The 16,264-nt window shown below is 35.1% G+C and overlaps 1 protein-coding gene across 3 annotated transcripts in view; it reads left to right on the top strand.

Annotated features, from left to right (window-relative positions):
* The window catches only part of LOC136842457 (uncharacterized), a 30,163-nt gene extending 14,665 nt beyond the window's left edge, over positions 1 to 15,498 (top strand). The window contains exons 11-12 of one of the 3 annotated variants that reach the window (XM_067109813.1): positions 1,896 to 2,011; positions 8,812 to 8,976. In XM_067109813.1, the coding sequence (XP_066965914.1) occupies positions 1,896 to 2,011; positions 8,812 to 8,844 (149 nt within the window). In that variant the 3' untranslated portion in view covers positions 8,845 to 8,976. Of the gene's footprint in view, positions 1 to 1,895; positions 5,400 to 8,811; positions 8,977 to 14,209 lie in introns of those variants that run through there. The other 2 variants (XM_067109814.1, XM_067109812.1) reach the window with 2 other exon arrangements.
* The last annotated feature ends 766 nt before the right edge of the window (positions 15,499 to 16,264 follow it).

The following is a 16,264-nucleotide window of genomic DNA, read 5'->3' on the forward strand; positions in this document are numbered from 1 at the left end:
ACCTGGTCCCTGAATAAGTTGCTTAGGCTTCTATCAACCCCTCAATTCAGTGGGTCCAATACAAGTACGACTCATATGTTGCAAAAGGTGATCTTTTTGACTGCTGTGGCATCAATAGCTTGCACTAGTGAACTGGCCTCTTTAAGACGGGGACAACACTACATCACTTACATAGCTAACCGTCATTTATTATTGTCTCCTGGCCCATCATTCCTGGCCAAGAATGAGAACCCTTTAAAGAGAAAATCTTTTCTGATAAGGGAACTCAGCTTGTCAGATAAAACATTACGCCCAGTTCAAGCACTCAAGGTTTACCTAGAGGTCACGGCAAACATCCCAGAAGGTCCGATTTTCTTACCCCCTAGCACAAACAGACCACTCTCCCTATATGGGCTGAGAATAATTTTAGTGCCTGTTATTCAAAAGGTAGACCCCAATCTTTTCCTAAGTCACTTGACATTCAGAAATTAAATACATTGTTAGCTTTCTTCAGAAATGTTTCTTTTGAAGAAGTCTCCTAGCGTACAGGGTAGTCATCAGAAACAGTAGGTGGTATAGTAAGTCCTGACCCCATAGGCTCTACGGCGGAAAACCATGGGTCGTCTTGATGTGATGGGTATGCTAAGATATCACTGGGAAAGGTGCAACAATACCATGACCAAACCCAGCATATTTAGGTAAGTTACTTTAGAACTATGTCTTGATAAAAGCTCATGTTTAGTTTCCTGTTCTTTGTTGCCAAACCCTACGGGTATCTGGAATAAAGTATGTGGTTTATAACTAGTGGCTTAACCTTGGACCAAAAATTTTATCTAGGTTGTTGGCATTGAATTTTAAGAGGTTAGCCATTTTGTCACCTGTCAGTTTCTTTTGTAAGCTCCTTTGAAGACAAACAGCGGCTACGCTATCAAAAAACAGGTTTTGACTTAGGAAAATCCTATTTTTGGTAGCCATTGTGAGTCCTCAAAGCCACCCACTTTCCGTGACAAAAAGGAATGGGCTTTGGGTGAATAATTATCCTTCATAGATCTAAAAGAGAATAATGAGAATAGGCCTGGCGTGGGGTGCGTGGTTGACATAATAATGATCAGCGCGCAGCGCACTGTTGTCATATCTGCAGGTTAAGAATAGGAATTGAACCTAGGCAGCCACTGTAGACAAGAGAAAGAGCCCTCTTGAGTCCTGTACTCTATCAGTGTCAATGTGCACTATACTGGCCAAGACCAACTAGACAAGAATTCTCTGAAATTTGTTGGTTTATCTTATGGAGCCCCTCTAGGGACCATGAGAGTAACTCCTTTGAGGACTCACAGCGGCTACCAAAAATAGGTCTTTCCCACGTCAAAACCTGTTTTTTTTTACAGTTTCACATTATTTACACCAAAGTACCATTATTTATAGAAATCCATAGGTATGTCTGTCCCTAAATCCTTTTACTGATGCTAGTGACTTGTAAATGTACTCTTTTAGGAAACTTCTTTATTTGGTACAAATAAGCACTTGACAGAAACAGACTGTGTTACACTGCAACTCATTTGCAGTCTTCCAAAGGAATGGTCATTAATCAAGTGACCTGGAACAGAACAAATGAATTCATACAAAAATTGTGCTGTTCTCTAGCTGTGTAGAAGGACTGGTCACCAGTTACTGTTCCCAAATAGATTACAGTTAACTTGATTGCCTTATGTTGAATGCCTTAATTATCATTGTGTTAAGTGTTTAAATAACTTTAAAAATGTTCTTTTTATGTATTGTTTTCCAATGTTGTTTTGCTAGTTGCAGAACCTATGAAATGAAGAATTTCCTCATTGTCCACTATAAGGAAATTACTGCACGTATCAGAAGCTACTTGTCTTTTTGCACTGCAGAATCCTCACACCACCTTTTGTTAACAGGTCGCAAGCATGACAAGGAAGTCAAGCTTAGCCCAGAAAATGATGACATTCCAGCTGAGATGTATGTCCCCAACCAACAACTTTGGTTGTCCCTGAGAGCTAGACCAGCATCTTCGGTATGTGTAAAGATGGGCTCTTGTTGCTCATGGCCGTACTGACGTGTTCAGTTGGACGGTGTACATGTATTATGGGTATTTTGGTAACTTTGTAATGACATTATCCCATTTTTCTGAACTGGTTTTGAGTCAGGGAGTTGATTTTAGGGAAACATTAGGTAAGATACAGCGTGCTCTCCTGTGAATGGTTAAGCTTGGGTTTGATGCAACCTGTTTCCGGAGCAGCACTTGCAAGATTATTTGAATGCCACCAATACACTATTAAGCATTTTAGCGTAGTGTGAGTATCTGATTCATCATAAACCTGTTAGTAGAAATATTGATTTTTATGTATTTACATAGTATTTTTATATATGACTATAAATTACTTTGAATGCCAAGGGATGGTGATATTGATTGTAGAAACTGGGAACTTCCCAGAGGGGCGAACTGATGGCATCATATTGGAAAAGATAATATATATTCTTAGTTGCATTTTTACATGAGGTTTTAATTATTGCAATATACTTCTTTGGTTATACAGTATATTCCATACATTGGTAATATTCTTCAAGGGATTCTTAAATAGATGCAAAGTAATTTTACTTTTGCAAAAACTTTTTGTGATGCTTGTCATAGAAGGTGTTGCAGAGAAGGTGGAGTTAATTGATTACCGAATATCAGCTGTAGTGATAATTTGGAGTGATTGGTCCAGCAATCTCCTTGTGGTCAGTGAAATTACTCTCATAAACAGACAATTAAATGTTAAAAAGTTGAATCTTTTCCTCTTTTGGTTTGCACGAAGGAGAATTGAAAAAAGTAACTTGGAGGATAAGTGATTATTTATTCAAGTAAGCATCTTTATAAAGAAAAGCTCCTCTGTCAAAAAGACTTCTTACATGTGATAATTTGACATTTTACAGGTCACTCGTTCAGGTGGCTATTTACCTATGCACTAGATATAGAAATTAGATAAATAGCTGATAGATTCCTTTACAACATTGTTTTCAAAGAAGCTGAGCCTTCTTGTTATTCATATGCTGTGTTGCTGCAGGCAGCATTTACACAAGCTGACAAAAATTCTGTTAAACCAGTGTGCAACAGTTTGTAGCTTTTGTTGCTGCGATATGCATTAACATTTTTTTTCATATTTCCGGAAACTTTCTGTGGCATAACTTTGGTCTCTTGGATTTGGATAAAACAATAAGATATGGTTTTTATAAGTCTTCATTGAGTCATTAATCTGGTGAGACTGTTAATGATGCATTTTTCCTTACTACAATTAGAGCAAACAGTCATTTCTTCAAAATATTAAAACTGTTCTTCAGTGAGTATTATGCTGATGAATCTGAATGTCAGTTGATGATACATTAACAATTATCTAGCACCCATGAAGCGCAGATGGAGGCATTTGGGAGTGTAGTGTTCAAAACAAAATTGTATGGACCTGCATGTGTGTCAGAGCAAGAATTTATTTTGACTAAAATGTTTCATGATAACATGGTTAACTTAAGTGTTGAGCATTCAGTTTTAGGCCCTTTTTTTTGGTACATACAAATTTAGACATTAAATCTGAATTATTTGAGAAGACAAATGTATAAAACAAATTATTAATGTTGAATTTCATCTGAGAGTTAGGCACAAGCCTTGTACAAAAGTAATTCAGTATCCAAAACTATTTTCGTAGCAAAATTCCATATGGTAAAAACATAGATATTAGTACCCTTTATAATAGAAACATTGGCTTTATATTCACAGTCTTTTGTGTCCATACACTGTTTTATTTATGCTTAAGGTCTTTAGTAGCACAGGTAACCAAGAATGGAGTCATGCAATAGATGAAATACTTAATCAGTTGTCTTCGCTGGCGAGTATCCTGGTGCCCCCTTTTCCTTTTATCATTGTGTCATTCACTGACTGACTTGATAAGCATTTGGATGGTTGCCACTAAATTAGTCAGGATAGTACGGTAGTTCTCTTTTGGTGGAATGCAGGTAGGGATTTGGTAGTGTTCAGAGCAGTATCTTTAAAAAAAAAAAAGGATGTAATCAAATGTTTGATTTACTTACATAATAGTTTACCGTGAACACTGTCATGTTTCAAACACTTGCTAGTTATACCTACATAGGCAGGTTGATGTTAACAAGGGTGACTTTGCATTATTTTAGTGTTGCCAAACAGTAGAATCTTGGGCTTAAATATAGTTTACGTATTTTTGTTAACTATGTTTGTCAGGCAGTCAGCTAGCTTATGTAAGTGAACACATTAGTCACAGTTTGTATTGTGACCAATTTAAATGGTGAGGAACCTGAGCTCCCTCTACAAACAGATCCAGCATGCTCTTCTAAATGAAGATGTTGAGTTCAGTTAAGCAATCAATAGGGTAAAGGGACCTTTTAGCAGCCATAGATGTGAATAATGTTTACTTTGAGATAACGATTTGTCCGGCATCCTGGAAGTGTATGAGATTAAGTTGTCAGTGTTGTCAGTGACAGTCCCAGTTCAGGGCTCACTTTGCTCTTTGTGCAGTATATAAGTGTTTGCAAGAGTGATGATACTCTGGATAGTCCTGACTCATTCACACAGATTTTGTTCATGCCTCTAATATCAGCATCAACCTTTCCATTTTATCCCCAACATCAGATTGGTAACATTAATGGCACCAGTTGTTTCATAGCAAATAATGAAGATCTACGTTCTTTGGTAAATACAGTACATTTGGTGTCTAATGTAGCAATGGCAAGTATAATTCAAGATATTCAAAGATCCAACTGATAGGTTCAAACCAAAAACTATTTTGGCCCACCATATCAGTGAGTGGCTTGATGGAGTAGTGAGAGGGTTTCATTTAGTGACAGGAGACTACTGTACTAACTTGAGGGAATGAATCAAGAATTCTTTAGTTTATTGTATGGTTCAATTTCTTGAGTAATGCTGTCATGTTATATTTTAAGCATAAATAAAATAAAGTGTTTGCATTTATGAGAGATAAAACTTAAATATAGTATAGTCTTTATGTAATTGCTAGGTTGCTGTTTTTCTTATTGACTCTTTGCAGTGAATGGCATTGCTACTATTTCATTCATTCTTGACTGGATTACTAAAGCTATCAATCCAGTACATATGGTATTCCTGTGTTCATGAACTGACAGTTTTAACAGTTGCTTTACTTGGCTTGAGATGTTGAAAAACCATCTTTTGTAGCAATCTCCTAGGAGTTCCAAATGATGCTGGTTGCCTTGTACTGTTCTGTATTTAGGCTGCAGTTGTTGCCATTCAAGCATCCAGCTTAATTCTGTGCATAGTCCTAAATCTATTTCTGTTACTCTTTTATGACAATCTGCGATCTTGTGAGGTGTAATCTGTCAAAGATTGGCCAAGATTCACATAATAATAATAATAATAATAATAATAATAATAATAATAATAATAATATTTTATCAGAGTTAATAGCTACACCAGGAGAGTTGATTTTATATTCCACTTTGTTTGTCTTATCCCCTTTTCTGTGAGACGTAAATAATTCGGTAAATAACCTATGTTCATCTCATAACAGAGGGTGTGAACACATGGGTATTTTGCTTTTTGTTTTGCTACTACAAATTAAGATTAAATAAGACTGTTGACTGTTTTGTCCTTGCAGAAAAGGATATGGTTGCAATAAGGTACAGAACGCAACGTAGGTTAAGGAGTTTTTTATGTGGTGTTGCCAAGCAGAATAGTCATTGTGATGTCAGCATGAATTTCACTGTTGATTTTCTGGTCCTTTTTCACCTCAAACCATCTTGTTGAAGCAAATATCTTACTTCTGTAGTCTCGATGGCTGTTGGAGGGCCATCTGGATATTGCAATTGTTCTGGGGGTGCTGCTCTCCTGATAGTAATGGGCAGAAGTTTTTTTATGACTTGTATTGATGGTTTAGTTTTAATACTGGAAAGGCATCAAGGATGTGGAGGCAGCAGGTGTCACCTACTGTATTAATGACCTCAATGGCTTGATGAAGGTTCTGGCAGTTTAGAATAATGCCATGGTATCCTTATAATGCTACCTAATGGCACCCTCTTATAAATGGTATGAGATCCACTTGGGGAGATGAATTGTGGTTGTAACAACAAGGTCACCAAGATGGGGCACTGGAATAGATAGGCTTCACTTGTTCTCTTCAATAGCTCATGAATGAGCAGGATTATTTTTCATTAAGGTGCATGAGATCTTTTTGTTGTTAAAATAAATAGTATGACGAGTAGCAAGAGTGAAACTCTGCTGAAGCAGCCAATATTTATAATGAAGTAAATAATGATAGGGTGTAGGCAATCTTTGGACAGCTTACATCTCTCAAGCCTAACGTAGCTGATGTGATTGTTTACTTGGCTGCAGTTCTCTTTCTGCAAGTCTTTAAAGGTCATATAAGTATATTATGCTTCGTCTAATTTTGCATATAGAGTACGCTTGTGAGATTCAGCTACCACTCACCCATCTGTGATTCTTGCTTATGATAATTTCTGTGCAGTGAAGCTGGGCTTTCTGTGCTATACTGTTGTAATATGTGTATTTGTTCTTTACACTGTGGGAAATACCTCCAGTTTATCTAGAGCCCTTTTATGACAAGTTTGCACCCCTGTTTTGGTTTGCAACATAACATCCAAAGTGGTTGTTGAGGTTTATTGAGGCTTGGTGTGATGGGATAAATCTTTTATAACCTGCCCTCACTATTTGGTAATCTCAGGAATGCTCTTGTGTAGTTGGAAAGCCAACATTTGGTACTTTGCATTGATTTGTTTTGTAGTGTCAGTCTATCTAAATTAGGAAAGTTGCTTTCTGTCAACTTTCTCTTGATTCCTTAAATGAGCAACTCGAATATGTAGAAGCAGTTAAAAAGATGCAGATGCCGTCCATAAGTAGGGAAAGTTGACATTCATATGTTCAAGAGAATAGAAAGAATTTAAAATATGAAAAAGATTATTTACTACTGGAGCCAAAATTTTTTTAAAGACCTAATTACAATGCTAGATTTAATTCAAAGGCCTTAATTTAATTCAAAGGCCATAATTTAATTTAAAGATCTTATGAAAACATCTTTTGATACCAGAAGGGTAAATAATGAGTTACTTATAGAAGATGAAATTTACCCGTCATAATCAAGAGGAAAAAATGGTGAGCTTCATTTTGATCTAACATGTGGTCCTTTCTTTTGACTTGAAGATAAGTATCACTTAGATTTTTTTTATTACCACACCCCATCAGTATCATATCCCAAAAATAGGCGTGCAGTCCCATGGTTGGACAGAGAAAGGCTTAATGGAACATTAGGAGTTGCTGAATAACATTTTAATTCACTCCAAAAGTTAGTTTGAAAAAATAAGGAAACACTAGGTACCCAAATATGTGAAGGAATACATAAGTCCATGAAGAAGTGGATATGTGAAACATTGTAGACATTCACAACAAAAGCTAATGCCTCATTTTAAAACATGATGGAAATAAGAAAATAATATGGTCTGATAAAAGTATACCTGTCAATGCATTGGCAAAACAGTGTACGTAGTACTGATAACAAGAAGAGTTGCATCGAAAAAGGCAGAATTTTTACCCGGTTTAGTCAAGCTAGTAACTTTCTCTTTCCAAGCACTGAAGTGTTCTTCATGGACAGACTGAGAATATTTTACTTTATGAGTAAATTACCGTGGTGATCACACTAGTTGTTGTATTTTTGTGTCATCTGCAATATGTACTGTAAATCTATATTTTCACTGGATGAAGAAATGCTATATGTTATTATTTAGTAAGTACCACACACATTACCAAGAAATTCATTGCTTATCAAGCAAATGTACTAGTATGGCCTTCTAAGTTTCATGCATGCTGAGAAAAGGTTAAGAAATGGTCCCTTTGTGCCTAGCCTAGTATCATTTATTTTTTATCTTATAGAGGTTTCTAACATAGAAAACACTTGTACTGGAAATAATGGCATGCCTACATAATGCCAGTGAAACAACAAAACCAGATTGCCTCTGTATTTGTAGCTACTGAGGTCAGGGAAGAATCTGACTCTAATCTGTCCCAAGAGTCCCTGTTCTATTTAATCATTTCTGTTTCAGATAGCATGGATATGTAAGTTACAGGCCTGTAGCGTAACCTGCATTATTTTCAATATGTTGGTAGCGTCTTTCATCACAATAATCTAATTCAGTCCCCACCTGCACTGGTTAGAGGAATTGAGGCTTATGTCTTTGATGTTTAATGGATTGTCTGTTTTGATGTAATTTAGGTTTTCAATTTCCAGATTATTATTCACCTAATTATTCTTTATTATATATTATATACATATATATATATATATATAGATATATATATATATATATATAGATATATATATATATATATATATATATATATATATATATATATATATATATATATATATATATATATATATATATATATATACTATATATAATAAACTTATAATTTAGGGGAAAAATTTGTTCTGTCAAAGCATGTCTGTGGGAACTAGTGTACAGTAGTTTTAAATTTTACTTCAAATTGTTCATGTTATTGTACAAAATGTTTTAACATTTATGGGTTTGAAGTGATTTTCCCAGGTCATCTTTACAGTATAGAACAGGAATTACTAAAATTTCAAACTAAATGCTATCATAAATGTGTAGTTCATGATAGGATTGTATTTTAGGAGATCTGTTATGCTGAGTGCCATATTTTATGTATAGTGTATGCATGCTTTATAGAATTTATATTCTTTGCAGATATCAGATGAATTTTAAATGTGCAACTGCACTTTCACTGCAATTTTGTGTCTACAGGTTGTTGGTTCATCAGTTTGTTGCATTGGGTAAGGTTACCTATCTATACATAGATCTTGAGCTACCAAGAGATCATCTTTTTACTTAGGTATACCCCACCTTAACAGACTTCTTCCTTTTTTTATCTGTTAGTGCATGCTACATCCAAAAATCTAACCTGGGTGGAAGATCAGTTCAGCAAACATGATTAAGTTTTTGAGTCTACCCATAGAAGCTTACTTTGCTTAACAAGGGACCAAGCACCCACTCATCATTCTGATTCTAGGACATTTTGTGTCTGTAGTTATACACGCCAGTGAGCTTGTTGCTTAGCTCTTTTAGGTTCAGTAATGTGTAGGGGGAAGTTGGTTGTTGTGGAGACAATTTGAAAACTTATGGGACAGGTATGGCATTTTAATTCCTTATTAAACCAAGCTTACACTATTACAAACCAGTTGGTGTTACAGCCAGTGTCATCTTTTACACATGAAAATCATAGGATTACTCCTAACAGGCAATGTAGGATTTTCATCCATTCAAAACCAATTTTGTCAGCTTTGTGCCTTGGCCTGTTAAGAGGAAATACAATGTACAGTACATGTTCATTGGTGAATAACCTAAGTCATCCTTCTTACCTGTAATCTAGTTGGATGACTTTGCTCTAGGTTTTCCATTGCTTTAGAATTCATCATAGAAATAGGCTTGTAGATAAGATATTATGTACTTCTACATTGTAAACTAAGATGAAGTCATCCTTATGTCAAATCCAGTTGGATGACTAAGCTGCCAGGTTTCAAATATCTGCTTGATTCTAGAATTTTGCTTGATATTAATTTCTGTCTATGACACATTTTGTGTAAATGAGTATTGAGGACCATTTCTTGTTTAATTAGATAATTTTTTGGCACTTGATCAGTCATCTTTAGGAGGGAAAGTAATGAGGTTCAGATCACATATTTGGAGGCTAATTTCAACAGCTGATGGCACTATAAAAAATGTAGTCTACAGACTATATTTTGTTTTTGGTTGAAAATGGAACGGTCACTAAAGATATGTCAGATTGAGTGGAGAGTTCTGCACCTCGACTTTCGGGGATTGGGTCATGTAGGCCAGATGAGTGTGACCAATTCGAAAACAGGATAATTTGTCTTCAAGTAGCATTCTTTTTGGACTGAAGAACACCACAAACCAACAGTTGCTTTAATATGTTTCAATTTGTTATTGTCAGATCCATTATTCCACAATGCTTGCTATTTACTGAAGATGTTAGATTAAATATATGTTAAACCATAGACAGGAACAAGTATATTTAATTTGTACATTGTTTTTGCTACTTTGCTTGCTCTGTCTGCATTCTCATTTCCTTTAATGCCTACATGAGCAGGGACATAACATTTCAGCATTTATACCAGCTTCATATGTTTTGTTGAATGAAAATGTAATTTGTTGATCATAGGGATTTTTAAGACAATTTTGCTGGGCTTCTAAGCACCTCTAGAGTCGCTGAAAATTACAAATTTATGGGGTAGTAAGTTAACTGCTGACCATATTGCCAACAATTCCTTGAAAGCAGATATACTATCGAGTAAAGAAAACTGGCATCTTTCACAAGGTGATATTCCAGTAAATCATATACCAGAGGGAGATTTTTATCCGTCTTAATAACTTGCTTAATATGTTCTATTGAATGTTGTCTATGATGTTCAAGGGTATATGCATAATTTTGGTTAGACAGTACAAGTGCGTATAAACAAAGCACAATTTAAGGGCTAACCCCTGGGACCCACACAGCATGTTGGGACTAATCTTTGTCACTGAATGCAAGCACTTTTCATTTTCCATTGCATCTTACCTTGGCACATATTTTCTGCTTTGTTTGGAGCTTTGTGGCAAATTTAAATGCCCCCTTTATGTGGTAGAAAATGGTATTTGATTTTTGTTTAATTTCTCAACATGGGTATTCACCATTCTGGTATACCCTCATTCAAGTGAACTGTTTCAGTCAAACCTACCTTCATACAGTGCTTTAATAATGGATTTTGTGCATTCTTTGCTTTTAGGGAGTGGTAGGCTAGCAATATTTAAGCAACACACAATAAAACATTGATGTGCATACTGATAATTCTGTCTCACTTTAGTGGGTTTGTCAACTAAGAGGAAAACTCAAGATCTCAGAACCTGACTTCACCTCTATTTTATTTATAATTACTTTAGAAGGCATAAAAGTTTTGTTGCCCTACAGTCACATATTCTTTCCATAAATGATTGAATATGAAGATGGTATAAATATTGAACTTTGCTGAATCCCTTCTGAAATAGGCATCATCAGAGGAAATAAAAGTGCGACTACAGCACACAAAATTTACTACCATGAAAAAATTGATAACATGGTCAAAGACTGGGCATTCCTATTCACCACTTCATTAATTGCGGCCACCCACACACTGATAAACTGATAAAGTGCCCATCTTTTCAGTGTGTAGTAGTACAGTGTCTACAGCATTAAACATATTTTGTGATACCATAATTTAATTCATCACCAAATAATAAACCATGGACATAATTTCTTATAAAGAAAAAATATCTAAATCATCAGCTTATCCAAGTTTTAGTTTTTAATGTTTTGCTTTATTAGATAAGATTAATCATTTTTTCATGAGAATAAATCCTTTTGGGTGAATCCATTAAGAGAGGAATTATGATGCAGTAAAAAAAATTCTCTTATTGAGCAGATCAAATACTAATAAATTGTTTAGCCAGATTTATAAATTACATAGGAGTATTTGATCTAGATTACACAAAGCTGGTATGAATGTTAAACTACAAAATCCTTGTTCATGCTGGCACTGAAGGAAAGGAAGATGCAGATAGAGCAACCAAGTCTGTAGCAATTAGTTTATTTCAAATCTTGAAAACTCTTGCAGTTGATTGTATGACATCATTGAAGGTATTTCAGTCCTGTCTTCAGTGCTTTCTACTAGTAGTTTCTCAAGCTCCACTGCTTACCCCTTTGTCTCATTGGAGTGTTTTTAAGTCTTGATTCAAGAGTTGTTATTGTAATGGAGTTCTCCAGTACGGTCTCCTGGTGCTGACTGTCATCTTAACCCTTTTGCTGTGAGCATGTTTTCACCCCTAGTGACAAGAGCAGTGTCCTGCTAATCGTGTAACTAATTTTCTCCCTTTTATATTTGTACTTTGATTCTTTGTTATTTTCATTACCTGTTATATTACACTGTACTGTTATGTTATTATAATGTTTTATTATAGAAGAGTGATAAAATATGCAAATGATATGTAGGTAATTATTCAGATATTGAATTGTGTAGCTTTATTGGTGATTCATTTCAGCATGATACCTCTGAAACATAGAGTAAAGTAATACCATTTTTGTTATTCAGTATGAAAATCTTTATTACAAACTTTGAACGCTTGCTTTTGATGAAAAATTTTGTCTGGAAAACTTTACAAAAAGAAGTAAAAAATAGACTTGGCATTCTGTAGGAAATGAAAATTTATTATCTCCAATAAGTTTCAGAGCACCGATTATTTACAAACTTAATCTTCACTGGTCTTCCATTTGCATATTGTATCACATTTTCTTTGTTTACTTACACCTCTGGTGCTTGACAAATCTGTTTCATCCTCTCTCATTTCCTGTGATCCATGATCATTTCTGATAAAACCTAAAGTCAAAAAATTATCTAAGGTAGGTTTGTCTATACAGTAACTACAATATAACAAGCATAATTATATTCACTACTATCGCTATCAGAACTATTTGATAGTTCAGGTCTATTAACATCATAATTCCCAAATAAAAGCCTTCGGTACTACTTCGTCATTGAGAGAAAGCTCATCCGTCAACAGCATTTTAATGGTTACTGATGGTTTAGCCCTTATCCTGAGATTATTCTGTTAGTTGGAAATCAAATGTTGCCATTTATCACTAGGATATAGAAAAAAGCTCCTTACAACGACGAGGGAAACACAAAATCTGTTTGAGTTGCCTAACTAGAACCAAAAGAATGATGAATGAGGAGACTGGTCCCATGTCTTGGACGAGACCTTTCAATTACTGAGATCAGTCCCGTTCAGCGGAAAGGGTTAAACTCTGGGGTAGTTTTGTCATCAGTCAGGTTTATTTTGCCAACTCTTAATGTTGACTTGAGGCACAGATGTAAAAAGTGAGTTCTTATGTTTATACTAGCTGACAAACAACCTCTCGGACTCTTCTTTACCTGACCTAGCTTGTTTTACTCGCAACACTAGGTAGGCTGCTGCTGCAAATAGTGTTTCTTGTCTAGTTTCAGGTTTAATAATGGTTAGCTTGCTAGTTTTATCTTGGCTACAACTAAAATATGGAATAGTTTGCCTAGTGCAGTTGTGGAATCTTCTGATCTCCAAATATTTCAGTGAGGAGCAAATTCATTCCTGCTCTCTGCCGGCATCTAAATCTCAAGTGTATCAGTTTTATTTTCTATTCCCTTATCTTTATTTAGTTATATTTAGTTATCACTTTTTCCTGTTACTTGTCTCTCTCTTCAGGCTGATTTCCCTGTGGAGCCCTCTTGGGTTTATAATCTGTTGACTCTTTTCATAAGGGTTTTCAGCTGAAGATTTAAAGAAACGACCACAAATCACTTGATCACATATGGCTGACTATGTGTTCTTAAGGAGAAAACTAGAACAAGACAAGAGTTGAAGAAACTGAACAGCTAGACATGATAAGACCAAAGGGAGCAGATGAAAAGTGAAGACAGAAACCCCAAATATTCACAAGAGTGGAATGGCAAGACACTAAAATGTATCTTCCCTTATGGTGATAAAAGTAATACACAATGCAAATGCCTCTCCCCCTGGCTGGTGATATTTCTGGACTTATATTTAAAGCTGTTGAGGAAATCACTGTTCCAGATATGTGATCAGGATCTCATTGCTTTCCCCTCCTACGTCCCCAAAAAAAGGGTTAACTTATATAAACCTCAGGACTCTCAATTTCTAATCACTCCAAACAAAACTTTACTAATTACTTGTGTATTGATGTGAAAACTGACCAAGTAGTGTCGAATATGCAACCTTTTGACATCCAGCTTCTTATGTTTGTTATTTTTATATAAATTGTACTATTATTATTACCCATGGTTCTGCATAACCTTACTGGGAGAAACCAGGGCATGGGGATACAAGGTTTCAAAGCCTCTTTTTTTTTGCTCATTTTAATTAAATACACTGCATATGGGTAAAATCTTTAGTTCAGATTCACAGTGCAGGATTTCTAAAGTATGATTTAGTACACAAAATACTGGCAGACAATGAAAACTCATACTTCCTCCTTTGTTATCCATGTTGTATTAAGTAAACTGAAGATGGCATTAAGGTTTTCCCTTTGGTTGTATTATGATGAAACTGTATCTTTCAGTGTGATTATTGTGAAGGTTGAAGATGTATCAACCCTTTCTCTTTGCTGATTTTACTGGATTTGTGCAAAATACAAGTACCCACCATTATACTGTACCAGCATGCATCTATTTTAGTTCTTCTAATGATTGGGAAGCCCTTTTGCAATGGTAACTTTGATTTAAAAAATTAACTCTTGTTACTGTAGTATTCTTTAATAGTACTTCTACTGCAGGTACATTTGCAACATTTATTTACTCAGGCATATAAATTTATTACAAATAACTTCCTTAGGCCAGTCCTTTAGAAGTTCAAACAATCAACCCAAGGTTGTGAGCATCTTTGTTTAACACACTGTTGAGTATACTTACTCAAGCAGACTAAATACTGTGCTACCTAAATATCTAATAGCTTGCTGGAAACAATGTATATGCTAAGGAAGTAGTGAGCTTTATTTTTGCACTTTCAGTTAAACCCATACACGTTTTCTTTTGTATTTTAAAGAAAGAATTTTACTGTATAAAGCTAAGGAGGCATTTCCAGTGTGAACTTTTCCTCCCATGATGTACTGTTAGTCCACAATCCCCACTGGAAAAATCTGTAAGAATGCATTAAGTGTTTCGTTTTGGAAGTCTGTTGCTTGGTGGTCATTTTACACTTCAGGTATACTCATTCTCTTGAAGGGTGGAGGGAATGTGCTGTAACTTTGTAAAGACTGAAAATCAGCTAAGTACAGTATGTGTGAAGACAGTAGTCAATTATCATCACCCATTTGTAAAATTTTCTGCCTTAATTTCAAAATGCTATTGACATTCACGAAGTAACTACCATGCATGCATTTATGAGATTGTATGTATATACATTGTACATAATCAAATTAATCTTCTTCCATATTGATTTCATATCTTTCATGAGCAATACACTATTCGGTAATAATGTAAATAACCATAATGTGTCTTTTAAGATTCTGGTGTGTGTATATGGATATATACACTCCCAAATATTGTATTGTAGCTTACACCATGTACAGTTAAATTTAGGAACTAATATGAAATATATTTTAAGGGTTGTTACTTGTTGCATATTATTAGGATCACACTAGTTATCATATTCACATGATATGACATTTGTGCATTTAGCATTTTTCATCTGAGGATAAATCAAGCTTTAAAAGAGAAAACATGTATAAAACTCAGAAGACATTGTTAACCAATATATCTTTGTACTTACTGTACTTGAAGTTTAACATCTAGTCACAGAGCAATCCTATTGTAGATTTTAAACCATTTTAATTAAACATTAGCCTTGACAGATACGATGTTTTGTACTCACATATGAGTTTAAGTCTTATTTGTTTCTGTGGGGATATGAACCTTTGCTTTCACGAAAGGAGTATTCCAGTGCATCTCGCACTTTGGTTGTTACAGACTAAAAAATAGAAGTCAAAATTGAGATGACCCAAGATGAGAAAGGATGGGGAACAGTTGCTTTGAAAAACCTTAGGTATGTCAATAGAAAGATGAAGACCTATTAGGAAGGCCCTGAAAGTCAGGGCAAAAGGGGATGCATGAAGATCTGGACATAATAGGGGTTCAGAAATTAAGTGCTCAAGACAGAAGGCAGTGGAGAGAACTTAGTCCATGTCTAAACACAGAGGGAAAAACTGACATCATAATGTTAATGATGATAAAGTGCTTTCATCAAGATTTTCACTAACAATAAAATGAGTCGTGATGCTAACAGGGAACTACATGGTACTAGGCTATTACTGTGCCAGTCAGCATGGGTTGTGTGAAGCCTAGTAAAACTTACCTCCTTTTATGCAAGTCTCAAGCTATATCAACTAACAATAACAATTTGAGTCAACAGTTGCAAAATACTCATAAGATTGTAGGTTGCTCTATTCACTTGAGTTCAACCAGAGCCATAGCAAAGTTATAAATGTTAATGCAGAAGCAAAAAAATGAAATTTTAGGCAATAGGAGTTTTAGCTATTTGTTTAAAGCATAACTTGTGATATTTTGTTTTGTTTCCTCATCAATATTTGTAATTTTTCTTGCCTCTGGATGAAACAGCT

The sequence above is a fragment of the Macrobrachium rosenbergii genome, chromosome 10 (genome assembly GCF_040412425.1).
Source record: "Macrobrachium rosenbergii isolate ZJJX-2024 chromosome 10, ASM4041242v1, whole genome shotgun sequence".
Lineage (NCBI taxonomy): Eukaryota > Metazoa > Arthropoda > Malacostraca > Decapoda > Palaemonidae > Macrobrachium > Macrobrachium rosenbergii.